The 27,633-nt window shown below is 42.1% G+C and overlaps 2 protein-coding genes and 1 long non-coding RNA gene across 9 annotated transcripts in view; 1 reads left to right on the forward strand and 2 right to left on the reverse strand.

The window, feature by feature from the left end:
* Positions 1 to 14,926, reverse strand: part of NOSTRIN (nitric oxide synthase trafficking) — a 41,439-nt gene extending 26,513 nt beyond the window's left edge. The window contains exons 1-6 of one of the 4 annotated variants that reach the window (XM_058191157.1): positions 14,778 to 14,926; positions 11,965 to 12,050; positions 5,455 to 5,538; positions 3,647 to 3,709; positions 2,756 to 2,837; positions 538 to 600 (exon numbers count right to left, since the gene is read on the reverse strand). In XM_058191157.1, coding sequence (XP_058047140.1) covers positions 538 to 600; positions 2,756 to 2,837; positions 3,647 to 3,709; positions 5,455 to 5,538; positions 11,965 to 12,050; positions 14,778 to 14,804 — 405 coding nt within the window. In that variant the 5' untranslated portion in view covers positions 14,805 to 14,926. Of the gene's footprint in view, positions 1 to 537; positions 601 to 2,755; positions 2,838 to 3,646; positions 3,710 to 5,454; positions 5,539 to 9,599; positions 9,625 to 11,964; positions 12,051 to 14,777 lie in introns of those variants that run through there. The other 3 variants (XM_058191167.1, XM_058191175.1, XM_058191184.1) reach the window with 3 other exon arrangements.
* Positions 13,561 to 27,205, forward strand: LOC131202333 (uncharacterized). Of its 4 annotated transcripts, none has more exons than XR_009156135.1 (3): positions 13,561 to 14,617; positions 22,925 to 24,407; positions 26,746 to 27,205. It is a non-coding gene; the product is annotated as an uncharacterized LOC131202333 (long non-coding RNA). The 4 variants fall into 4 exon arrangements; XR_009156133.1 differs by lacking the exon at positions 26,746 to 27,205 and having other exon boundaries at positions 22,925 to 23,133; positions 24,280 to 26,714; XR_009156134.1 differs by lacking the exon at positions 26,746 to 27,205 and having other exon boundaries at positions 22,925 to 23,075; positions 24,280 to 26,714.
* The window catches only part of CERS6 (ceramide synthase 6), a 127,795-nt gene continuing 121,280 nt past the window's right edge, over positions 21,119 to 27,633 (reverse strand). Inside the window, exon 10 of the mRNA XM_058191197.1 lies at positions 21,119 to 26,929. Coding sequence (XP_058047180.1) covers positions 26,780 to 26,929 — 150 coding nt within the window. The 3' untranslated portion in view covers positions 21,119 to 26,779. The remainder of the gene's footprint in view (positions 26,930 to 27,633) is intronic.

The raw sequence follows: 27,633 nt of genomic DNA on the forward strand, positions 1-27,633 counted from the left end.
CAATCCAAACCGTGGGTATTGGGATCTCAAAAGTCAAGAGGGCGAGAACAAGTGTGGGATTGAAGCTATACTCTTTTTAATGCTCATTGTCTTAATGACTTTGTTTGACACATGCACACACACAATGGCTTGCAATCTCTGGCTTGCTGATGATGACATTTAGATGACATCTATCAGCCACTGCCCTGAAAATAGTAAATATTTCATTGTTGGATACTGGTCAGTGTAATAAAGGGGAGAAGAAATTTTCAATTTTTAAAGAAATTTTTTAAAATTTTTAATGAGTTGTATCCTCCAGATTACTAATTTTTAAGCACTGAAAATTTTTAAGTCGCTTATTTTAGAATCACCTTCTTTCCTTCTCGCAAATTAGAAACCAGTCAGCCAGTATCCTTTTTTTGGGGGGGGGGCATTAGAGACACCCACTTCTCAGGAAGAACTTCTGAATCCCATTTAGGTAAATGGAACCATTGCAGCAGTTTGCAATGGATGGATCACTTCCAAGTATTTTTGTAGGAATAAAAGATTAAAACTTGCCTTTAACTGTTGACGCCAGTTGCTGGTAACTGCTTCGGCTGCCTTTTCAACTGTATTATCTACCTTGTGGAGAGAAACACCAGAAGCATAGGTTTTCATTTTATCTATGGAGCTTCTCAGTCATCCAGGTCATGGTTGTCCCAAAGGTGATTTTTTTCAAGAGGCAACTGGACTTTCTGGTTTCTTGTAACTGCTGGTGGGGCCTCTCTTCAGAGTTTCCTATGTGGTAGTGTCCTTCAGAAGATTGCTCACCTTGGCCTTGTTGTCATCTGGGTTCAGGATGACTGTGCTGAAGAAGCTTCTTGGATGGGAAGCGAAACGTCTTCAAAGAAAAGCCAGAAAGTCTAGTTGCCTCTTGAAAAAAAGGCATATTGGGGAATATAACATAATATATTTAGTTATGTTGGACTTTTTAACGGAAGGTAAGTTCTAAATCTTAATTTTTTTAAAAAAGCTTTTTTTTTTACAATAGAATAGATAATGTAAAACAAAACAAAAAAAAAATCCAAGAGAATAACAGTTTGCATTTCTTTCAGTTTAGGACGTGCCAGGAGTATGTGTCTACCACATAAAAAGGGATGGGCTACCTTGAATTTTTTAACCTCCCCCACCCCTCTACATGGACCCCAAGCTTTGCTAAAGAAATATGTTGGCAAAAGCTTTATAATGAAATGTGTAAGAAAAGAGAGGGGGATGAGAGAAAAGTGAATTGCACCGACCGATATATATTATTGTGCACACCATCCTAAACCCTCCACTTAGTGATAAGCGTAATGGGAGATCAAGTTGAAAAGGATATAATTATTAGTCTCGTTTTCAACTTATCTCCCATTACGCTTATCACCAAGTGGAGGGTTTTTCATGTACCGTGTTTCACAAGGTGTCCATTTTACAGTATCTTAGATCAAATGGATCACAAAGGACAGAATGGGTGCCGGTATATCTTTAAGTTAGAAAGACTTTCTACCTAAGAGACCTTTGAAATATGTGGGATGCCTTCATCTCAGGGGTGAAATCCAGCAGGTTCTGATAGGTTCTGGAGAACCGGTAGTGGAAATTTTGAGTAGTTCGGAGAACTGGCAAATACCACCTCTGGCTGGCCCCAGAGTGGGGTAGGAATGGGGATTTTGAAGTATCCTTCCCCCGCCATGCCCACCAAGCCACGCCCACAAAACCGGTAGGGATAAATTTTGTATTTCACCCCTGCTTCATCTTGTTTTGCCAGATCACACAATTGTTGATTGACTAATTAGAACCAGGGGTGAAATCCAGCAGGTTCTGGAGAACCGGTAGCAGAAATTTTGAGCAGTTCGGAGAACCAGCAAATACCACCTCTGGCTGGACCCAGAGTGGGGTGGGAATGGAGACTTTGCAATATCCTTCCCTCAGGAGTGGGGTGGGAATGGCGATTTTGCAGTATCCTTCCCCTGCCACCCCACTAAGCCACACCCACCAAGCCACACCACACCCACCAAGCTACACCCACAGAACTGCTAGTAAAAAAAAATTTAGATTTCACCGCTGCTTAGAATCCTAAGAGGTAGAAAGCATATGGTAGATGCTTTGCTCACGAGATGCACAGTATGGAATAGATCATTGCCACAGCATAGCCACATTATTTTCGCCCAGTAAATGTCAAGGCCCTCACTGAAATTAGAAGCCCATCCCCAAAACCCAGATGTAACCTCCTTTGCAGCTGCATATTTTACATTCAGGGTTTGAAGGAGGAATCAGTTCCACTATAAGCCACATACAAGGAAAGTAGGATACCTATGGTGATCATCACCCATCTGGGTTGGTTATGGGTTAGGGTGATACAGTTTTCTTAGGATGGTTTTCAGGGAAAACCCATTTCAAATCTGGGCAATAAAACCTGATTTGAAAGGAACTATTGCCTTTACAGGCATGAATGACTATCCTTTTTCTAAGGCATCTTCTTCTTGTATCATCCCTCTTTGTCTGTGTCTCTAAGAATGATCTGCTAGCTAGTGTTGGCCAAACTCATTTTTGCCCATGCTGCTATATTTGTAACATGCTGAGACCTGGGGAATGGATGAGATTTAAATGAAGGATGGGTGGGGGTTTTTTTTCCATCGAGAGATATTTTTGATGACAATTTGGGGTACAGGCTTGGATCCTAGTCAGTGTCATGGTAGGCCCAAACACTGCAAGCAAAATGTAGCAGTAAATTAGCATAACAAGGGTTATCTGAACTCACTATTTTTTTCTTCTTCTCATGGTCCTGCAGGATACGATTCATTGGGTTTATTGCTTCTGTCTGAATGGCTTTGCCAAGCTTTCTAGACGCAGGACATAAAATATATACACCTATGTTATGAAAACTTGCCTTCCCGGAAAACAATATCATTTGCCAGACAACCACAGCAGAAATGATTGTAAATATCACCCATACAATCTCTGAAGAGGAGGCAATAACACTGAAATGTTTATTGTAGAAGTTTGAAAGCCCTTCCAGGCCTTGGTAGACTTTAATAATAATAATAATAATAATAATAATAATAATAATATTTTAATTTGTATACCGCCCTTCTCCCGAAGGACTCAGGGTGGTGAACAGGCAGATAAAATATAAATACACACAATAATTTAAAAACAACCCTTAAAAAACTAATTTAAATGCCCAAAACGTTAAAAAACATACTCCCCTGTAAAATAACATACTTTTAAAAACCCATCCAATAAAAATAAAATCAGGCTAGTCCAGCCATATGAAATAAATAAGTTTTAAGTTCGCGGCGAAAGGTCCTAAGGTCAGGTAATTGTCGAAGTCCGAGGGGAAGTTCGTTCCACAGGGTCGGAGCTCCCACAGAAGGCCCTCCCCTGGGGCCGCCAGTCGACACTGTTTGGCTGACGGCACCCTGAGGAGTCCCTCTCTGTGGGAGCGTACCGGACGATGGGAGATAGAAGCCGGCAGTAGGCGGTCCCGTAGATAGCCCGGTCCTAAGCCATGGAGCGCTTTAAAGGTGGTAACCAATACCTTGAAGCGCACCCGGAAAACAACAGGTAGCCAGTGCAGTCTGCGCAGGATAGGTGTTATGTGGGAGCTCCGAGACGCAATAATTTGAATAATGAAGCAAGTTGTGCTTACCTGTGCAAATCTGATTCAGATTTCAGCTCCTCCGAAACACAAAGCGAAGTACTATGAATGTAGCTAAAGAAAAACCACGGAAAAAAGGAGACATAGGTTTTTATTTCAGCTTCTGAATGAGTGAGTTAGAATTCCTAAGAACCCAGGAAATAGGACATCTTTACTAGGTTTGGGTTTATGATCTATTTTGGAAATCTGAGACCCAAGCTAATTTCGTAACAGTGGTTTTATAAGATGAATTCCAGATGTGTATTGCTTTGTAGAAATGAACCCTAGAAGCAAGCTGGCTATATTTGAAAATAGTTTTGTGTGGCAAAGTGACACCTGAGTGATGTGTGGTTATTGTGAGGACTGCTTCATTTTTTTTCCAGTATTGAAGTAGTTTGTTTCAATTCTATTATGCACATAGAGCAGGAGGACATTCTGAGATCTCAAAGTAGAATATGGACTATGAGCCCCTTGTATTTTTTTTATTTGATCATTACCATTGAATAATAGTGGCATAATTTCTCTATTTTGGGATGGGGAAACAGAGACAAACTCCAATGAAAGCTCTAAATGGCTTTAACATAGATTTAAAAAAAAAAATGGAGAAGCTCTCCCTGCAAAAGAGAAGATCTTAATTCCATTCACATGAACTTTGCACCAAAGCATTTTTTTGCTTAGCCTTAGCCATGTCTAAATACAATTCTTTCTAACAGAGATTGCCCATATCTGACATAGGGTATGGATGCAAATGAGAAGAATGATTGTGATTGGGGACTATTATTAATCCACAAAAGTACTATAATAGTCAGTAGTGGACATCAATAGATAGATAGATAGATAAATAGATAGATAGATGGATGGATGGATGGATGGATAGAATAGAATAGAATAGAATAGAATAGAATAGAATAGAATAGAATAGAATTTTTTATTGTCCAAGTGTGATTGAACACACAAGTAATTTGTCTTGGTGCATACGCTCTCAGTGTACATAAAAGAGAAGATACCTTCATCAAGGTACAATACTTACAACACTTAATGATAGTCACAGGGTACACATAAGCAATCAGGAAGCAATATCAATATAAATCATAAGGATACAAGCAACAAAGTTACATAAGTGGAAGGAGATGGGTGATGGGAACAATGAGAAGATTAATAGTAGTGCAGACTTGGTAAATAGTTTGACAGTGTTGAGGGGATTATTTGTTTAGCAGAGTGATGGCCTTCGGGGGGAAAACTGTTCTTGTGTCTAGTTGTTCTGATGTGCAGTGCTCTATAGTGTCATTTTGAGGGTAGGAGATAGATACATAGATAGATAGATAGATAGATAGATAGATAGATAGATAGATAGATAGATAGATCTCACATGATCATTTTAGGTGAGAACCCTAAACTCTTGTAATATTTGGTAACATGACCCAATTTTGGTTGTTTTAGAAACATTTTTAGGGAGCCTGCGGTGTCCCTGTGGTTCCTCGCAATCACTTATTAGTAACCATCATGCATGGTGGTTCTCAACAACTTCCAATTAGGATGCAATTGCTGCAGTTCTCAAATGGAAAAAAAATCAAGAAAAGCTGGTGTCAGGCAGAGCAATTCTTTCTAATCATCAGAGCTCTGAGTTCATCCCATTTGGTCAGATTACGTAACTACAGCAAGTCCAGGGAGACAGATTTCCTTTTGTCACACCCAGAAGAGAAGAAGACTTGTAACCTTGGAACTCCAATAACCATAAAAGGTAACGTATCTTTATACCTTGAAGAAAATCCTGGACCAGGGGTGGAAGAAGAGAGCGTAAAAGTATAGTTAATACTTACTTCACTTTTATTTTAGTCAGCATTTTGGCAAGCTTATTTGCCAATTTCTCCAGTCCTTTAGCATATGTAATCTCCAAACTAGTTCTGTAGAGAAAAGAATCAATGGCTACTCATTCCTCTTAGAAGTTAAAACTTTGGAAACTTCACCAAGGGAGGAAAAAAATGAGCAGTGTGGGTGTGAGGGATGGGGAAGAGAAGGAGAAGTGGGGAGGCAGGAATCTATACAGCAGGAGTTAAAATAATACAGTAGTTTTAGCCTTGACCCAAACTGTGCTAGAGCCTATGCAAGCCAGAATCTTCTGCTAAACAGTCTACTAAATCACACAAAAATCAGACTTGGAGGAAGTTGAATAATATGTGAAAACAAAATGGACAAATCCAGCAGTCCAAAGGAGTGGTGGGATTCAAATAATTTAACAACCGGTTCTCTGCCCTAATGATTTCTCCCAACAACCAGTTCGTCAAACTGCTCAGAAAGTTAACAAGCGGTTCTCCCGAAGTGGTGCGAACTGGCTGAATCCCACCACTGATCCAAAGACAACATTACAATGCATGGCTTCTGAAAGTCTGAATCAGGGGCACCCACAGGAATGTTTCCATGGGCAGAAGGAAAAATAATAATCAAAGCTTCTTTGGAGGCTATGCTTGCAATTTGTATATCTGTACTTCTCTCTCTTTCTCCCTCCCTCCCTCCCTCCCTCCCCCTCTCTCTCATCTCAAATGACATCTAGGAATCTAGGGTTATGGCTCATCGGTGTAGGTTGGCAAATGTCCTTCCTTGCCATTGCCGGATGTTTTCAAACACGTTTATGGCACTAAATTAGAATTGACACTTCCCTTTCTGAAAGGGTTTCTCATACATGCCTTTAAAAAAATTGAAAGAATTTGATTTTAAAAATAAAATAAAATAAAATAGAAAGAAACTGAACACAGAGAGAAATTATGCTTTACCGGTAGCCGTCAATTTATTCTCTCCGCAACTGCTGGAAGCAGGGTGGGGGGCGGGGGGCCAGTTCATTTAGCTGCACCTGGTATTGGTTTTATCCCTATGCATGCACAGATACCCCAGCCCCACCCCTCCAAAACAGCAACAACAATGAAGCAAAATATTTAACCAGTTCCAACAAGTCATTAAAAAGTGGTTCGATTGTTGCTAAGTTTTTAAGAACATAAATGCTACCGAAATCGTTTACACTCTAATTCAGTTTTTTTATTATTATTATTTTCAGACAGCACGAATGCATCACTGGTGGATTTAGTTATGCTTATGCCCAGCTGATGTGGCCTAGAGGTGTAGCTCTTGCCTTCACAATCAGGAGATTGTGAGTTCGATCCTAGGTAGAGATAGAGGTAGGGTCTCCTGCTTGCGCAAGGGGTTGGACTAGATGACCTGCAAGTTCCCTTCCAACGCTGTTAATCTGAATGTTAATGGGATTTTGCATCTTGTTGCAAAAAGTACTTTTTCTTTTTCAGACACCGTTTTAGATGAAGGAGGGTGGATTTGGGACTTTTTCAAAACAACCGGTTTTCCAAAAATCCCTTCCTCTTCCAATACCTGCCGCTCCTCATACTTGACAGAAACTATCCGTCATTCTGGAAATTTCATCCTTCCCTGCTGCTCTATAATTCATGTCACTCAGCAGCTCACATTAAAGTTGGCACTGCTCTCCTAAGAATTCTCATTTGCACTGTCATGAATCAGTTATGCCCTGTTTGCCCTCAGCACTCACGTAATTTACATGAGAAAATTGGTTTCCGTCTCTCAGCCTTTCTTACTGGCTTCGACTGGAACGTAATTTATCAAACACGCTCCTTGAATGAGGGTGGAGCAGGAGAGGACTGTAAGAAAATGTATAGGACAAATAACGGGAAGACAGTTAAAACAGTTATTACAGCCAGAGGTGATATAACTGGATCCTTGGAAAGCACTGATCCAGTGGTGGGTTTCAAATTTTTTTACTACTGGTTCTGTGGGTGTGGCTTGGTAGGCATGGCAGGGGAAGGTTACTGCAAAATCCCCATTTCCTCCTGATCAGCTGGGACTTGGGAGGCAGAGAATAGATGGGGGTGGGGCCAGCCAGAATTTTTACTACCAGTTCTCCAAACTACTCAAAATTTCCGCTACCGGTTCTCCAGAACTGGTCAGAACCTGCTGAAACCCACCTCTGCACTGATCACAGATCTGTATACTAATTCTGACACAGATGTACATAAGTTGAACAGTTTCTCTTGTTTATTCTTGATTTGATAATAGCAATAGCACTTATATACCGCGTCACAGTGCTTTACAGCTTTCTCTAAGTGATTTTACAAAGTCAGCATATTGCCCCCGACGATCTGGGTCCTCATAAGTTACAATTGAATGTCTAAAGCAGCCTCTATTGAAAGGCTCTAAGGCAGTGGTTCTCAACCTTTATAGTGCTACGACCCCTTTAATACAATTCCCCACGATGTGGCGACCCCAACCGTAAAATTATTTTTTTTTAGGCAACAATCTCAGCGCGCCTCAGCAGCCGCAGAAGGGGAAAAAAAGCAGCAAACTGTTTTTTTGCATTTATTGCGCCTGAAGCTGTATTGGCTAGCGATCTGAACTGCTTGCAATTGCCTTGAGGACGGAGGCATTAAAGCGGAGACTCCTCCCCTATTAAGTTTATCGCACCTGAAGCCAGATTAGGCTAGCGATTGGGAGTGATTGCAGCTGGCTTGAGAGGGAGACGTCAGAGCAAAGATTTCTCTCTTTTTTAATTCATCGTGCCTGAAGCCGAATTCGCAATACTTCGACTCGCAAGTATACTTCCCATATTTCCGATGGTCTTAGGCGACCCCTGGCAAATCGTCATTCGACCCCCAATGGGGTCGCGACCCACAGGTTGAGAACCGCTGCTCTAAGGTTTGAGTAATGCTGGGTCTCCATGGGTATCTACACTATTTTCACAGGCAGGTAAGAAAAAAAAAAACTTAATACACCCTTCAGGAAAGCAGCATCCAACTCGGGGATCAAAATTTTTAAGAAAATGTTGGATAGCCATTTGTCTGAAATGGTGTAGGGTTTCCTGCCTGGGCAGGGGGTTGGACTAGAAGACCTCCAAGGTCCCTTCCAACTCTGTTATTATGTTATGTTATGTTATGTTAAGCTTTGTAGGCAGACAAAGTTCGCAGATCTTGTTATCTTTTGTTTCAAAGGCTAAGATGGCAGGTGGTGACACAGTGGCTGAGAGCCAGCAGGGAAGAAATGACTGCTTAATTCACTGAGATTAAGAATTTTGAAATCAATTTAAATGGCAACTTTGAAACAATCCTCAGTTGAAATCAGAATGGCCTAAAATAAATACTTGGGGAGATCCCCGTGTTCTAAGATGCTATCTAGAATGGAAATGTTTTTGATGAATTGGTAGAGCAGCTATATCTGACATTACTCCATTAAATTGTATACCTGGGTTCATTCTTGAATTCAGGTTTTGTGTGAACACAGCTCTTGTGCAAAAATGTATGGCTTACTGTGTCATGTATGAAAGTAGGCGTTGTACTGTTGGAAGAAATGTCCATCTGGGTTCAGTTCCAAATGGGGGAAAAGACACTGGATTCATGGAAGTTGCTTGGAAAGAAGGCTTATTGATGAACAGGATCACATGGCTTGAGTTCCTGAGCAGAAAAGGGCAGAGATGCTGAGAATACCTTGGTTTTATGCTCTCTGTTGGGCTTTGACTTTGAGCTTGTACTCTGATTGGTTGTCAGACTCCCATGGGGCCATGCAGGGGCAACTCTGTAGTCTGTCCTGAATCCCAAGCTTGGTTGAGCCTTGCTGGGTGATGCAATCTCCCCAGGTGCCATGTGGTGAATTCTGTTGCTAGATGGATAGAGGGCTAATCCTACCTTTGTTGGATCTTGGGTGAGGGCATTTGCCTTTGAATAGACCTAGCTATCTCTTTATCTCTTAAGTGCGGACATCTGCTGTGGGCTATTGAGGATGGTGGGGGCTATCAAGAGTCAGTCTGTTTCCTGCCTACAATCATGTTTCTCCATTTCTCATCCAAGGAAATACAATATTCTGCCTTTTTAATATTTCCTAGAATATTTCGTTTTGGGTGCTAACTTCCTACAGTACTTTATTCAATAAAACATGATTAAAACCAGCCATGACTTACTGCAATGTGCGAATCCAACTAGTCACTGAGCCAAATACTTGCTTGATTCAGAATCAGGCTGTTCAGAATAGTTCTCAGTATTATGGGGGGGGGGGAGTCGATGCTCCACCATCTCTGAAAGGGAGAGCAGTGATTTTTGTTCAACTTCATTTCCCCCTCCCTTTAACTGCACAGATGGTAAAATGTTTCATTCTATTTATAAAAGCATCACTTTCACGAAGACATCTCATACAAAGGAAGCCCTAAGGTTTAAGATGCAAGGCAAATCTTCAGTGGTGTGGCAATTGGTTTTTGAAAGGTACAGCTAATGAAACCATGGTGCTCAAAATACTTGACAAGAAAATAAATTGAGCTTTCAGGATGAAATAAGCTGCAGCTAAAAGTCTTCCCTCTCTCTTCAGTGATAAGTACATCTTAGTAAATCTTACGGAACTTTTGTTATGGAATATAAAAAAATCAACTAGAGATACAACTGATACGTTGTATCTCTAGTTGAGATATGAAGGAAGTAGCATGGTAGGTTTCAATTAAACATCATCCGTTTTAAATTAAATAGAACGGTTGAAACTTATTCCATATTGGAAATCGGTAAAGCACAAACAGGATTGAGCAGAGTTTCCCATGTTGTAAGATGTTATTCAGAATTAGGGTGTAGCTATTCTTACATAATTCCTATCTCCAGAATGAAACCATGTAGGATGAACCAAGCTGAAGATCTGATTCAATGGTTTCTATGTCAATCAAGCCTGGAAAAATGTGGCCTTCCCAATTGTTGTTAGATTGCCACTTCAAATGTCTTCATTCTGTCTCCATGATGGCTGAAACTGCTTGGGACTATCATCCAACACAATTTGAAGACTCTAGGTTTCCTAACTAGGTCGATAAAGTGAACTTTAAAGTAAGAATATTCTAGATTCATCTTTTGAATAATTGAGTAATAAACCAGCAATAGGGTTCAGATTAAATTCCTTTGTTTAACTGGGTTTGCCAGCTGGACTGGGGCCCGTTTTGGGTGTCCTATGCTGGAGATGGCTGATGGGGTAGAAAGAAGATCTCCACCCTCGTGTCCTCTTGGATTTTAGTCTTTATTTAATCTTTCATAATTTTAATTGTTTTGTATTCTTTCAGTCACCCAGAGTTGCTGCAACAATGAGATGGGCAGCGTGTAAATTTAACAAAGAAATAATACATAAAATGTGTCAAGTAACTAACCTGCAGCAGAGGGACATGTGGAGTACATCAAATAACACGAGAGACGATCAAAATAAATACAGCAATGGGGGAATTAAAGCAGCTGTCATCCAGAACACACTTTTCCCTTATTACAAGAGCTATACAGTGTTGGCTTTCAATTAATATCTGAACTGAATTCAAAGGTCTCCTGTTTTAAGATCGTTAAAGTCCTGTTGAGTTTGGAAATGAGATAACTTATAGACAGTCCTCTTCCCTATGAGTTACCTGCTCCTTATAATCATCCAGAAGACACGTTGATCCAGTATTTCACTCCTTTTTTCATTTAACAGAACTTATTTATTTATTTATTTATCTTGTCACCTTGATCATTTCAAAATAGACAGATAGATGCTAACTGGATGATGGATTTCGTTTGTATCAACAACGTTCTCCAGAGCTTGGGGGTTTCCCCATTGGATGGAATTTGCTCTACCATTTCTTGAAATTCAGTTGATGTAACATTCATAGGTCTCCAAAGGGGAATTGCGCCTCTTTGGCTCAAATGTGTTTTGTGTAAGACCAGTGAAATGGAAGCACCTCGCTCATTCAAGTTTAAAAGGCAAATCGGGTTGATTTGAACTTCCTTGGCTCTTTGCAAGGTATCTGTAGAAATGACTTTGCATCCCCTTTGCCTTCTCTTCCTCTGGCATTTTCTCTAGGAGGTGAAAAGTTTTGATTTCCCTTTTAAATTAATCATCCTATATTGCTATTTCTGCAAATTCAATTGTGGTTACTTTTTACTGTCAGAACCCACCAGCTTCTTAAACCAATTGACAGTCTAGTAGCCAATCACAAATAGAAATAAAAACCTTCAATATTTTCCTTATAAGTGGTGGCTATGCATGTTTGGGTAGCAGAATACGAGAGCACACTATCATCAAGCCAAACTTCATGCAAAAGAAATAAAATCCAGGTATATATTATTATTCTGAAACTTGTCTTTTCCCTCCATCGCATTAACTGTCCTGGTAACCAGTGGGTGAGTAAATTAAACACTCCTTGCAAACAATGCAGAGACTCATCTTAAAACCTGCTTCATGTGACAGCAACTCTCTCTTCCTTCCCAATTTTGAAAACAAAAACAAATTCAGTCGCAGAATTTGTTGCATTCTTTCCGGCTGTTCATACGTACCTCTGTTGCAGGATAGATAAGAGTTGCTTGCAGTAATTATCTCCATTTTTAGAATACCCTTTCAGCGCTTGGTATGCCTGATCATGCTGAAACACAGCACAGGGACTGAGTCACTTAGAGGGTTTAACATTTTGCAACATTTCAAGCCTACACTAGTGTGACCAGCTATGTTGTTCTGGCACAAAGCATTTGGAATCGTCTGTACCTGCATGGGGTGTGCTATTGTGTGTTTGTGTGTGTGTGGGGGGGGAGAGGAATGAGTGAGTGGCAATGATTCTTCCCAGCAGGAAAAATTGGGAATAAAGGAGTGGAAACTTAAAAGAATAACTCATTTCATAAATGGATGAACCAGTGAGAATACATACAATGCCCAGGTTTGCGAGTGTGCATGCACAAGAATTTTATCTATTCAGATGCAACAATTTTCAGTATCTGACATCTCCGCCCAAGAAACTGAATGCCCAGCCTACTCACAAAGAGATGTATTTACAATATCACCACACCATTTTTTTTTAGCATCCACACAATTGTACATGCCTACTCAGTTGCCTCCCTCTTTCAAAAACACCACTTTTTCTGTTCCTAAGGTATGAATGATGTTAATTTTCGAAAGCATTACAGCATTAATAAAACTGAAAAGCACAAAGCAGCAGAACCTAAACCAGCTTGTACCCACATGTAGTGGATCCAGATCAAGCAGAGAAAGAGAAACATTCTGCTAATTCTATCCAAAAATCCTTGTAGACTTTCTGTGAAATATCTGTAACTTCCAAAGATCAAAACAGCAATAGTACTTAGACTTATATACCGCTTCCTAATGCCCTCTCTAAGCATTGTACAGATTCAGCATATTGCCCTTCAACAATCTGGGTCCTCATTTTATCGACCTCAGAAGGATGGAAGGCTGAGTCAATCTTGAGCAGGTCAGGATCGAACTCCTGGCTGTGGGCAGAGTTAGCCTGCAATATTGCATTCTAACCACCGTGCCACTCCAGCTGAAATACATTTGATGCTGTAATATATGAATGTTATCCTCAGGATGTTAGTTTTTCACTTGTTTTTGCAATGCATCTACCTAAAATGAAATTTGAAACGTGACACAGGATTGAGGGTGTGTTTCTTTCAGGTTGTCCTCCACTCAAAATCACCCAGTGATGAAGCTCAGATAAAAGAGTTGGAATCCTGCCGTGATAATTGGTTGAAATAAAGATTCTAGCAAGGATCAGAATCTCTTACTGAAGCAGGAGACAAATGTGACCACATCAGTGACTGAACAAACAAGGAAATTTTCCCACTACTAGGAAGAGCACTGCATTTCACTCTCTTTTCTCTATAGTTCTTTACACACCCAAGTGTGGTTTCAAACAGTTGGAGGAAATTTCGTTTTTAACACTGTCTGTAACTTTTTTGCAGCCTCCTTCTTGACCTGCCATTTGAATGATAAGTGTAGTCTTTAAACTGGAAAAAGGCATTTCTGATGTAGGACACAGCCTACGCTAGTGTGGTTAATTTTTACTATCAGAACACACCAGCTTCTTAAACAAATTGACAGCCTTGTAGCCAATCACAAATAGAAATAAAAAGCTTCAATATTTTCCCTATAAGATGTGGCTATGGATGTTTGAGTAACAACATTTTTTTACTGGCAGAGGGATATAGGAGGTCTTATAAATTTTGGACCTGCTTTGAAAGGGGGAAAGGAAGCTGTTGTTGCAACAGATTTGTCAGTGTTTAACTAGGGGTGACACTGTGTGTTTTTGTCCTGTCTTTAATTCACATTTTTTTTCAGTGTTTAGTTTTGTCTCTCTTTAATTTTTTTTCATTTGGGTTTTGTATTTTAACCTTTTCAATAAAAAATAAAATAGTTTTGTTTTGTTGTTTAAAAGGAGACCTTCGGCTGGTATGTCAGGGGTGCAATTCGGAAATGGGCCCAGGGCAAAATTATATTTGGTTAATTAAACGTCACAGTAGATTACTTAAACATTGTTAATCAGATTGTTCCCGTATATTGGATAACTCCCCCACTCGCTGGTTATTTTTGGTTGCAGGTTTTGGAGGAAGCCTGCCAGCTTCTCCCACAGATTTCCCACCTACTAGCTTCAGCAAAGAGAGGAGGAAAGGAGCTGTTCTAGGAGAGGGGTGGCTGAACTGGGAAAAGAGGGCAGGAGGAGGATTCTGGCCAAGGTGTGTTTTTAACACAATCATTGTGGAAGCTATTGTGTGACGTTACCCATGTCACAGGAACATGAGGTCTCCCGTGGTTAAGAGGCTAGGTTGGAGGTTATCAAGCCCTGCCATAGGGCAGGGTGAGCTCTCATCTTTCGTTCCAGTTTCTGCTGGGGGACATAAAAGGATCCCCCCAACTAGGCATCCCCACCCCCAGCGACAGTGATGTCACTGGCTCATCCTTTCAACCTTGAAGTGCTTCTAACACAAGTGTAAAAAAAACCCTCAAAAACATCAAGTCAGAGGTGAACAAATTACATGCCTCAGCTTGTGAGTATGCCCAAAAGGAACGGAGCATCGGAGGTGCTCGTTGTTAGCTTAAGGAGTGAGCAAGTCGGAAACAGAACATCGGAAGAGTAAAAAGATAAAGAGGGAAGGGCACTTAAGAGCATGCAGGAATCTGCTCAATCCAGAAGCCAGCTTCCAGGTAAGAGCGCTCAACAAGTCCTGCAGGAACAAGGAATTCTTCCTGCTTGCCTCCAAGTCCTTTTGAAACTGTCTCCTTCCCAAGCAGACATCCAGTCTTCTGGTCAGAGGGAAAAAAACAGAAGGAAAGAATTGCCCAGAAAGGCCCATGTTCTACTCACCGTGCAGCCAGCAAGTGGGTTCTTCATTCTGAGCTGCCTCCTATTGCAGTAGCATTTCCTGTTTGGTCTAAGACTAAGGCTGGGTGTTTCACGGCAAGCAATTACGTAGGTCAGATGAGCAAAGCAAATACAAAGTAATTAAGGGACTAGCCCAATGGGTGATTGTTATCTAATATGCTTCCTGATAGACAAGGAAAAATCAAAAGTCTAGAAGCAGCTTGGAGAGTGATTTCTGAGCACTTTTTTAAAAAAATCAGCCTGCAAACAGAGTACCAGTGTAGAATGTAAAGTGATCCCACTAGGGTAGAGCCTGCAAAAGGTTGGTTTAGAACTGACAGCCCTCCCTCGTAATTCAGATCCTCAGTCATAAAGAGTCAGATGATGACTCTGGACCAGTTATGTGTCTGAAACCTTTACCACTTTGTTGATGGTAAACCTGAAGCATCTGTACTGGACTGCACAGAAGAAAGGCAGAAAATCAAAGTAGCACACACTTCTGTCCAAGTTTTCCAAGAACCAGCAGCATAACTGAATTATATTGAGTAGCTGTCCTCGACTACAACTTCCACAACCTCTCCCCCAAAGTACTGCAGATCCTCCTTTGATGTGATTCCATAAGCACAGGAAAGTTGTTTTAATTAGTGACATTTTCTACACTTGGTGTTTTTCCAAAGAAAAATTTCAGAAGTAAAGCTTTCTTTTTGGTGTCCTGCTTCTTAGTGTCTCCTTGGACCAAGGTAGCTGCTAAAGAGATTCAACTCAACTCCCAACTCTTAAGCATATTGTTCAGTCTGGACTCATGAAAAGGGCCATGGGATGCACTCAAAGAAGGGAAGGATCATAGGTCAATGAGAGAGATGTAGATGGCGAAGAAACTGCCAATAAATGTTGGATAGTTCTACTACCACATGGGCCATTCTTGATGTCCACAAGGAAATGTGTCCTTATGGGAAACAGCCGAAGACAGGCATTTCTGCTGTTCCCTTCCCAATCTTCCCTCAACACGCCTTCCAAGCACATTGAACAATTCAAGGCGTGCCCATCTTTCTTTGCTCGAGACAAGAGCAAACACAGGGAAGGCACACCTAGGATTATGCAAGCTCTTTTCCTAGTAGGAGAGGATTGAAGCTATCATAATACTGACAAACCTGTTAGGTAGCTAGCTAAAAAAGAAGACTAGACTATCTTAAGGACCACCTATCTCTGATAATTTCTGCCCATCAGGCAGATTAGGCATAATCTAACGTCATCAGTCAGGAGCAGGAAACATACTTCTGCGCATGCGCGTTATGGCGGCAGCATCCTGATCTTAGTGGAGACGGCGGCTGGGAGTCCTTGGGCCGCGATGCCGTTCTGCCGACCGCCGGGCTGCTTGGCCTCCGGCTCCTGACTTGTGATCTCTCCGGCTGCCGAGAGCGAGGTCTTTGGACCTCATTGGGCTCTCGGCTGCTGAGTACGGAGCCGGAGTTCTCAAACGAGCAGCGGATGGTGGTGGCCATGTTGGGGGGATGCGAGGAGACGCCCCAGCCTGACTCAGCGGTTTTTCGGCCGTTTTCGGCCGCGGAGAACATCGAAGGCTGTGTGTGCGTGCCAAACACCGACGGAGAACATCGACGGCTATGTGCTGTGTGCTGTGTGTTGGGCCGCAGGTAACACCGGTTGCTGGGACGGCACCCTCATGGGCCTGAATATCGCCCCCCCCTCATGGGCCTGAACATCGTTCCTCCCCCACAGCTGACTTTTGGCCATGGCCTGCCAAAATGCCGCAATTATCATCAGCGGCTTGCTTTTTTTTGGGTTGCTCTCTCCATCAGCGACTGATAGGCGGCCTGGCCTGGACATTTTCAACAGCAGCACAGCGGCATGCTATTGGGCCCAGCGGTATAATCTGGCGGCTTAGTGGTGGCGTCATGGACGGCATTGACGGCACCGGCGGTATAAATGTCGTTCCAATCACCGTACTGCACGGGTCTTTGTCCCGTGACGGTGCGATGCCGGGAATCCGAGGGAGACCTTCTCATTCTGGCTGCCAACTTTTTCATTTTAGCAGCCGAGGGAACAACCGAGGGAATATTGCTATACCAACTTCCGAGAGGGAGGCCATTGGATTTGGGCCGGACCTCCGGATCCCTTGGTTGTTCTGGACCCTTTGGATTCTGGGTTGTTTCTTCTGGTCCCATGGATTTCTATGGACTATGACCCATACGGTTGACTATTTAATGTCGGATCTTGGTGAACTATTGGTACGACTGGAACATCTCCGCCGGCTAGGGATGGACACTCTTCTGCTGTTTTATCGATTATTCCTCCATGAGATACTCGTCTGCCGAACTATTACGACTGCGAGGTTCCCCCGTCTCGCAGGAATGGCCCTCCAAGTTATCGAGGGCTTACCTTAACGAAGGGTCTTGGGACCCAGAGAGGTGGCATGCGGCCAAGAAGAATTTGTGGGGATTTTTAAATAGATTTTTAAATAAATTTTTTTAAGGGGGGAGAGGGATATGACGGGTGGGGGAAAGAACCCGTCGGGGAGAGATCCAGCCCCTGTGCTTGTTCGTGGCATTATGGCATCTGGTCTGAAGGCAGGGGGGGAGGGTTCTGTTTCAGGATTAGAGGGTTGTTCAATCTGTACGGTAAGTTGGAGAGGCAGATATGGCGGAGGGGGGGGCGTATCGAGTGTTGGGAGCACGTGCTCGATGTTTGAAAGCGATCACGTGCTCCAGCCCCTCAGTCCCTACCTGTTCCTCGGGCGGCCATGATCCTCAGAGCTTGGATCTTCGGTTGATGTTATGTAATGCCCGGTCCGTGGTCAATAAAGCTCCCCTGATTTGCGATCTTATTCAGGGGGAGTCCGCGGACCTTATGGGCATTACGGAGACCTGGTTGGGTCCAGAGGGGGGGGTTCCCCTTGTTGAGCTGTGCCCTTTGGGTTTCCGAGCATTTCATCAACCGAGGGCCCAAGGTAGGGGTGGGGTGGCGGCGGTTGTCATTAAGGAAGATCTAGAGCCGAGGGAGGCCACTGTTCCTCAGATTGCCAGCTGTGAATCCCTCTATGTGAGGTGGGGCCATAGGAATCAGTTGGGCTTGTTGATCGCGTACCTGGCTCCTTGTTGCGTGACCACAGCTCTGCTCGAGCTGTTGGAGGTACTTGCCGGTGTGGCGGTTGAGACCCCCAGACTTATAGTCATGGGGGATTTCAACCTGCCATCGACTGGCTTGTCATCGACTGCAGCTCGGGAGTTCCAGGCTTCCATGACGGCCTTGGACCTGATTCGAGTAAATGATGGCCCTACGCACATGTTGTGTCTCGTCCAATCTCACCTCAGCCGGGGTCTTCTTATCTGCTTCCGAACACGGAAGAAGAAATACCTCCAGCCCCCAGCCCTGGCTCCATGCCCAGACAGACTGAAGAAGAAGAAATACCTCCAGCCCCCAGCTCTGGCTCCATGCCCAGGCAAACGGAGCAACTAGACCCCTCCCCCTCCTCCACAGCATGTGAGCCTGAGGAAGGTTTATTACCAACAGCTGCCGACTGGAGTGACCCTCGCGTCAGAAGACTTGATAGGCGGAGGCAACAGAAGGAAGGGAGGGGCAGGCCTGGATAAGTGCTGAGTCATGGAGCCACACCCCATGGCCTATATAAAGGATCTGCTTTCTGGCATTCTCTGAGTCAGGCAAAGTCTAAACATATCTTGCTGAAGTCACTTTCTGGTTTCCTGCCTGCCTTGAGGACTTTGCTAGGACTTTGGCAGAGCTGCAGAGGCACACCTGATTCGGATTTCCCTGACCCGGCCAGTGGTCGGAGACCGCGTGTGGCTCTCCACAAAGCATCTCCCGTCCGACCGGCCGGCGAAGAAACTGGACCACCGGTTCATCGGTCCGTTCCCCGTCGAGGCGGTCATCAATCCGGTGGCCTACCGGCTGACCCTGCCGCGTTCCATGCGGATCCATCCTGTCTTCCACCGGTCCTTGCTCGTCCCTGAGGCCCCGCCGTCTCCCCTCCGGCGCCCGGCGCTGCCTGTCGCTGTTGCTGTCGACGAGGACGGGGCGGAGGAGTACGAGGTGCACAGCATACGCGACTCCCGCTGGCTGAAGGGGCGCTTCCAATACCTGGTTGCGTGGCAAGGGTACGGGACCGAGTTCACCTGGGTCGACGCCTCCGACGTCCACGCCCCGGACCTGGTGCGGGCCTTCCACGTTGCTCATATCTCTTGAGGAGGCATGGCTCCCTAGTATCCCAAGCAGCAGATCTGCTCAGGATGCTGGTACAATATATTTTACTGCAGATCCATCTTATACATTCTAGGTTAAGACTTTAGACCTCTTTTAGAGCTTCACCTGAATTCATGGGGATACAAGTAAGCCGAGATTGTTCTCCAGCCCCCGAAAGTGAGATATAACCCATTAGCCTGGAAGCAAATACCTCTCTTAATACCATTTAAGAGTATTGTGGTACTGTTAGGTCTCACGGTACCTAACTCTGGTCCAGGGGTGAAATCCAGCAGGTTCTGACAGGTTCTGGAGAACTGGTAGTGGAAATTTTGAGCAGTTCAGAGAACTGGCAAATGCCACCTCTGGCTGGCCCCAGAGTGGGGTGGGAATGGAGATTTTGCAATATCCTTCCCCTAGAATGGGGTGGGAATGGAGATTTTACAGTATCCTTCCCCTGCGATGCCCACCAAGCCACACCCACAGAACTGGTAGTAAAAAAAAATTGGATTTCACCACTGCTCTGGTCTCAGGAAAATAAATATGTTGAGAAATTGCACAAATCAAGGAAAGAACACCTCTAGGTGCTCTGGCCTATCTTACTATATTTGAAATCATTAAAGAAGAAACAACAAAAATCCATCCTTATCTATATTTTCAGAAATATCTCTAGGCTTTCTTAGAAGATGAAAAAAAAGTGGCAGTGATGCCTCATTTGAAAGGGATTGAAGGGAAATATATTCGTGAACGGCCTCCTGGATGCCGGACAGAGTGATGGACTTAAGTTACATGAAGGCAGCCTCCACCTGAAAGTTAACAAATACTTTCCAGTAGGACAAACGGTTGGATAGTCCAACCAATTACCAAAGAAAGTAACAGAATACCCTTTTCTAGATAGGGCCAAGCTGACTCCAACATACATTTATTGGGATACTTTCGGTTGGGTTTCTACATCAAGCAGGAAATAACAGTAACAGAGTTGGAAGGGACCTTGGAGGTCATCTAGTCCAACCCACTGCTCACACAGGAGACCAGTACTAGGGATTCAAACCGCTGAACTGCCAAACTTTCTGATCAAAATTTAAGGAAAACTGCACCAAGAGTCCTTAGTGGCTTTTTCTATACATTTTTATACAGTGGATTTTTCTATACAATTAAAAATATCTTGGGAAATGGGAGCAGCCAATTTATTGATTTTTTTGCCTTCCTGGAATCACTGAATTACTCTTCTAGCAGTAATTTCACTCTCCTTCTAAGAAAGCAGCATTTTGAGGGAATAGTATGACTCAAAGACATCCACGTTTTGCAAAAGTGATTTTGATCAGATTAAAACATATCCTTAGTATTGATAATGGTGCCTGTGGCACTCTCAATACTAAGACTCTGCTTGCTAAAATTTGCCTCTTGAGATTATTTTAATAAATTACAATTTATGAGTATCTATCTCACTGTCAGGAGGATCTTCCATTTGGGCAAGTAGAAATTTCCACAGATTCCTCAGTTCTCAATCTGTTTCAGAGGCATAATTGCTTTTGGGGACAGCAGAAAATAGTGACACATCACTTTAGGAAAGTTGTGCTGGATCAGATAGTCTTTTCAGACAGGATATGGCTTGTATCCAATGTAAATAGGAACTAAAACCAGCATTATTATGGAAAAGACATTTCCATACTGAAGTTCTATCAGTTTTTATGTGAACTTTGCTTTGCCCAAAGAGTTTCTATCCTGACTTTTAATCAAAGACCATCAAGATGGTAGGAGTCAGCAAGGTCCATGCAGCTTTCTTCCAGCACTATCCAAAGCTCCTTATTGTGAGTTGTGTACAACTATGTTCCCGGTGCCTGAGGTCACAGTTTATTGAACATATGTAAATGTTTCAATATACTACTGGAAAGTAAATGGGTTGCACGTGTGATGCTCAATTACAATGTGCTTTAGGCTAATCGTGCTTTAGGGCTTGGCATGAAGTGGGGAGTCCAGATCTTGTGGTTTATGCAACAAGTAATAATAGCTTAGTGTGATTTGTGAATCCAACTTCTGGTCAATCTGCTCGAGGACTTCAGCCTAGGTTCAGGCCTTACGTTTCCCTCTGCAATCATTTAATTAGAAAGAAGACAAGTGAAAAATAAAAGTCCTAATGCTTAGTGTTTATTATGAAAGTGTTTTCAAATCTAAATTCACAATATTGATTGATTGATTCCAAGTATTTCAGAAGAATGGTTATTTTTATATTTACGACAAAAAGGAGAAAGAAAGCAAAATCCAAGGCTATACACATTGTTCTTTTTTTGACCATGGAATATGCCAGTTAAGTTCTGAAAGTTCTAGGAATTTCTCAGACTGTTCGATTGTCTCGAAATCTCAGGGGGGAAAATTACCATTTTTGGTCCTGAGCTGACCTACTGAATATGGCACAGGGCACAAAAAAGGAGTTACCTTTTGGGGTATGTTGCACTTTCTGTGCACACGGGTTGTGGCCCTCCACCATATCAGATTGGCTTGAATCAAACTTTGTTTTGATCTGATTGTCATTGCCATCTGGTTATGATCACCTTATTGTAGCGTTAATGCACAAGGCTAAAGCAAAGATCGAAATAAATACTACCAACATTAAAACAAAGGGAAGCCATTTCCCAAGTATGCAAAGCTCAGCCAGGCACTTAATTTTCATTTCAGTTAAAAACATGCTGCGATGGAACCTACACAAAGAAAGTTCCTCCAAAAACTCAAGATAATTCTGAAAAGAGAAACTAAAATTGGGCAGTTTAGCAGCAGCATCCCATTTGTCCAAGGAAGACTCTTGTAGTATAATAAGAGCCCTTTTGATTATTTTTGATTTCCAGACGGCTGGATTTGGAATACTTTGGTCATTCCCACAGCAGCATGCAGAACTCTTAATTTATTACGGGTCATGAGAATTCAGGAATACACAGAACATATAACAGCAAACAATAGTGAAATAATTAAAATATTAATAATGGGAGAGAAGAAACTATTCCATCTGCTTCTTACAAAAAGCCAAAGTTTATGTTGTGGTGAATATATGTGTGTACATATGTACGTGTATAGACATATATATGTGTGCTTGCACACACACACACACAATTAATTTGTGATGAAAAGAATGCACATTAATAGCCCTAAATGCCAACTTCTGGCATGTATTGTTAAAGTGATGACAGACTATAATTGACCTGAACCATCAGCATACCTATATCTTTTTATATTTAGTGTAAGACAAGCTAAAGAAACTGCCATTCAGTTACACAACAATTTGCCCCTCATTTATGGGAAACTATAGCAGTCATAAAGCACACAAACACGGTCAATTCCAATTGTGGAATATCTGGAACAAAAGCATAGTTTCACAGGCCATCAGTCTGAAGAAGGTCCTCCAGGATCACTCTTAGAAATGTATTTGATAATGTGTGGAAATGAATGGTTAAGCTCCTTCTCTAATAACCCCAAATCAAGCTTTTATTCTGCTAAAAGACGAAAGGGACCTACCTCCATATATCAGATATAAGGAAGAAGCCCGCTTCAGCATATGACAGGAGTAGGGAGGAAAACACATATTAATGCTTCTCAGAAGAATGCCTCATAGTTTGATGTCATTAGCAACTAATAGCCAATATTTTCTCCTTAAAACAAAATGGAGACTATTTCACAGAAGAAGGCGTATTTTTGATTGTGGGATGTGCAAGGAAGAGAGAGGAAGTGAATTCTGGAACGTATGCACTTTTCCCTCCATTGTATATAAATTTTCCGAATGAACCAATGCACGTGATTAAGCTCCAATTAAGGGTACTATTTAAAAATGGCAGAATTTGGGGGGGGGGGAATGAGAGAGAAAAGGAGCAAGTTGTCTGTGTAAGTTGTCTGCATGACAAGATGAGTGCAAAGATAAAGTCAACCCAGACCTCTATCTTGGATCTTAGGTAAACCAGTCCTACAAGAAATGGCATTCTGCATCAAAGAGGCAACGAATGAGAAATCCACTGAACCAACTCAAAAATGACAACAGATACATGTATTATTTCTTTTTGGCATTTTTAATCTGGCACTCTACAGTTTGGATTGAAACTGCAGGTAAGGCGTCACACTTCCAACTTAACTGGATGTATACCAAAGAGACTTTCGCCTTCAGGTGTGTAGCCAATCTTTTTCTTTTCTTTCTTTCTTTTTAAAAAAACACACCGTTACTTATTGTAGTGCGTTCCATTGTTATTTGATAACAGAATAAATGCACACAACTATAGATCTTACTTCACTACTCCAGGGCTGGCTACTAAAACATTCAGTCAATCTAAAGGCTACTAACTCCCAGAGAGTTTTCTTCAATTTTTTTTTGCTATTCTACACACTCCAGCCACTGCATTTCTTACTCTAGTGCAAAAAGGGACCAAACAGCTTTTACAAATAAGACCTTTTAAACTTTTTTTTTTTTAAATAAAGAAGCTACATGAGAAAATACTGTTAGAGGCAAAGGAATATCAGATGGATTCTAGGAAATCTTCCTGGGAATAATTCCTTATTTTGACTTGGGCTCTTTGCAGGCACAATCATAGGTGAATATTGAACTTACATACATGTGAACACTACCCCCGTTTTCTTACAAGCCCTAGTGTGCAAGAAGGGGCGTCTTTTCAGTGGAGTCTTCACGGTATTGAAAGAGACCAATTTTCCTGTGACTTAACACTGTCGCCTTATATTTTGTAGCCTTAACACCCATACTATCTAACACTTTTCTAGTTTCTGAGGTGCCAACTAGTGAAGCTGGAGCCCCTTTCTTTTATTTATCTAATTGCAACTTTTATAAGGACATGGGGTTAAACAGGCCAACTCTCCGAATTAGTGTTCGCTTTCAATATTATCTTTCAATGTTATGAAATATTTCAATATTATCTAACTGAAAGAACATCAAACGCGTATTTATTTTGACCATCTTACTTTATCACAACTCAGGTCCTGTTATTTGTCTGGCCCTTGTAATCTACCTGCTTAATCTACCTCTACTTCAGCCTAGAATCAAAGAGTTGAGCTTGAGTCAAAGGGTGACAGCTTTGGAATGACAGTATAGAAATAAAAATAGAAACTCTGGGACAAATTAAATTTTAATTGATATCCAGGAGGGTATTAATACTGTTAATTTCCCCTTTCTTAAATCTTGAGGGCAGGACTCTTGATGGATTATGTAGAAAACATAAGTGAATGTTTACCATATTTGCATTTCAAGAGATTTTTAGTCACGCAAGTGACTGCTTGTTTGTTTTTTGCCAATGTATTTGCACAGAACAGTCAAGCGACCAGAGTCCAGCTCAAGACTTAAGATATCTTGAGATCTGTGCAACAAATCAAAACATCTGGAAGATTGGAACCAGCATCCCTACATCCATTGGGAAAACAGAAAATACCACCTGGGTTGGTGTCAGAAACAGTCATATGAACTCTTTTTTCATATAAATTGTAATCGGGGCAGCTAATTATTTTGTCTTCTTTTTTCCTCCAAAGCTCTTCCCATATAATAAAGCCAGATAAAATACTATACAACTTTTCTCAAGCTGCAGATATGCAGGAGCAAAAAACAAAAAACTAAACAATCAAAAACATAAAACAGACCACCTTCCCAAACTGGCTTACAATTAATTTCTGGCTCATTTAAACTGAAAGCAAGTGCCTCTTAAGCAGGAGGTTTTTGGTAAGATAATACCCATTCAAATGAGCCACCTGTCTTGTCACATCAACAGTAAATGTAAAAATTGGGCATTTTACTGTGATCCATCGAAACTAGCCATATGGATAATTCGGTCTCTCCTCTACATCATGCCTCTAGAGCCCACGTTATTTCTGGAAAGACATTCTTCTTCCAGTTTCTGTTCTTTCCTTTGTGCTAGATCTTTCCATACTAACTTTGGCGCAGGTGGCCAAGCAAATGTATATCTTCTAAAATAGTTTTTAAAAAGCATCGGCGTGAAAGTCATTCCATTTGTTCCAGATGTGGCCTGTGCAACTAACTGGCAAAACGGATTCCCCACCCTTACTCACAACAGCCCAAGAGCCCTCCCAAAAAAATAAAAAAGGCTACCAAGTTGGTTGGGGCTATCCTTGATCACTGTAAGTTCTGCTGGAGTTGAAACTAAGTATCTCCAAACTTTGGGTGGAAGCCCTATTTGTGAGTGCATTTCTACTTAAGAAAAAAAGAAAATAAATCCCTCTCCCCCACTTCCTTGACTATCAAGGTCTCTAACCCTAAGATATTTTTTTCTATAATACAGCTATAAAGATAATGCGTGTGTGTGTGTGTGTGTGTGTGTGTGTGTGTGTGTAACTCTGACTGCTCTGCCTTCTGCAACACAGAAAGTTCTAGAACAGGGGTCTCCAACCTTGATCCCTTTAAGACTTGCGGACTTCAACTCCCAAAGTCCCTCAGCCAGCTTTGCAAGTCTTAAAGGGACCAAGGTTGGAGACCCCTGCTCTAGAAGAGCCTGGTTTCACTCTCTTGCAAAGGTGAGTTTGTGTAAAAAAAATAATAATTCTCAGGAACGCATGTGGGATACAATCCCCCCTGACTTGTCTATAGTGGTGCTGATTCTACCTGTGCCAGGTGTAGTTTTCACCTCAGCTAAATAAATATATAAATAAAGGTAAAGCTGGGAAAGGAGTGACAGTCTCCCAGCCAACTCTGGGCTGACTGGAAGGACTAGAAACAAAAGAACCCTGGACAGATTAGTCATTGATTGAATCATCCCAGCTCAGGTGTTGCTGATGTGCAAGATGAGGCAATGGGATGGTTTGATCAGACTCTAAACAGCATTTTTGAACAACTGGAAGGGCTACTGAGGGAAGGAAATGAATATCGTAAATAATAAGAAAGGAAAAGCAAGAAATAAATATTACAATTATTATAAGCTAGTGTTTATAACACCAGTTTGATTGCACCTGCTTGAAAAATGGATCCAAACAGAAAATTTGAGGTAATCTGCAAGATAGGACCTATGTTGAAGATGAGTTAGTTCATTTGGCTGGAAGCCAAATCAAATTTGCCACTAAGTTAGTGTATGGTGGCTGGTTAAATCGATTAAAAAATGTGTTCTTATAGCACATATAGTGAATGAGAATGAATGTTCAAACTGACTCTGTTACATAAAACTATCAAGATAACATTTTAAAATGACGGGAAATGACAATTGTGATTGTATCAGCAAATTCTAAAGTCAGCATCTTTCAGCAAAAAGAAACTTCCCTCTCATTAAAAAAAATATCTAGAAAGAGTCATAAACTTGTGTGATTTTGCAATAAGTGAAATCTTAGCAGGCAACTACAATATCAGAATACTGGCTAGAGAAACCAAGCACAAAAGAAACCCCATCTTTAACCTGGCAACCTTTAACCCTAATGAAGTCCAAAAGAGAATCTTGAGGAAGTTTTCTTTTTCATTTGGAAGTCATCTCAAAGTAAGATATAAAATAAATAATACTCAAAAACTACTGAAGAAAATACTGCTCCCATCTGGTCAGCTATATAGATAGATAGATAGATACAGCATGCCTACATACAGAAAATCATGTGGCGCTGTCATTTACAAACAGGAAATAAAGCAGTGTGGTAATAGAAGCTTTAAATATTCCAAGTGTGTGTAGATAATTTTTCTGAGACTTAAATCCCCCACACACAAAAAAAGAAGGAAACAAGAACAGAGAGAGAGAGAGAGAAAAAAAAAAATCAAATCCTGCATTCACAACTTATTTGTTTTCTGTAGCAAACAGTTCGTGTAGCAGTGTATACTCCAAGGATTAATATTCCTCTGCAGAGTTGCTACCAGTGAGATACCCGTTTGTTCCATTTGTCCCATTGATGGTAGCTGAGCTGTGGGAGGTCCTTGATTGAAGAGTGGAGGTTTCCTCATCTGAACTGGACTCAACATCACTTCGGTCATCCTTTGTCTGCAAAAGGTGTAAGGAAAGGGGAGCGGGGAGAGGAGAAAGAAATCTTATTGTATCAGTTGCATAAGAGAAAGGAGATCTGCTCTCTGTTCTATTGTTTATTTACTTGTTTATTAAATCTGTTATATTGCCAACTATCAAGAGTTTCTTGGCAGTTTCTCTGCCCCCGTTCAAAAGCTGGGGAACCAACCAGCTTCCAGTTGCATCTTATCTATTTGCTTCTAAAGCGTTAACCCAGAGAAATTGAGGGGAAGTTGCATCAAACTAATATGGTAGGTGCTGGGTGAGGACTAAGGGTGGGCTGCTGGGGGTTCGCAAGGATTCGGGAGAACCTGTAGCTAAGATTCTGTGCAGTTCGGAGAACTCTCAAATCCCACTCCTGGATGGCCCTTCCCACCCTGCCCCACCCCTTCCAGGAGTCCTCATGCAGCCCGTTTTGGATGCAGGTAAGTGAAGGGTGTGCACAGAGGCTCGGGGAAGATGAAAAATGGGCCTACCGGAAGTTCAGGAAGGCTGGGAATGAGTCTTTTCTGGCTTCCAGAGGGCCTCTGGAGCCTGGGAAGACCATTTTTGCCCTCCCGACAGTTCAAGGAAAGCCTCCAGAGCCCAGGGAGGGCAAAAACACCCCTCCCCACTGTGGCGCAGGAGGCCAATTAGGCCACACCCACCATGGCCACGCCCACCCAGCAACCGGGCAGAGAATC

Source organism: Ahaetulla prasina, chromosome 1 (genome assembly GCF_028640845.1).
Source record: "Ahaetulla prasina isolate Xishuangbanna chromosome 1, ASM2864084v1, whole genome shotgun sequence".
Classification (NCBI taxonomy): Eukaryota; Metazoa; Chordata; class Lepidosauria; order Squamata; family Colubridae; genus Ahaetulla; species Ahaetulla prasina.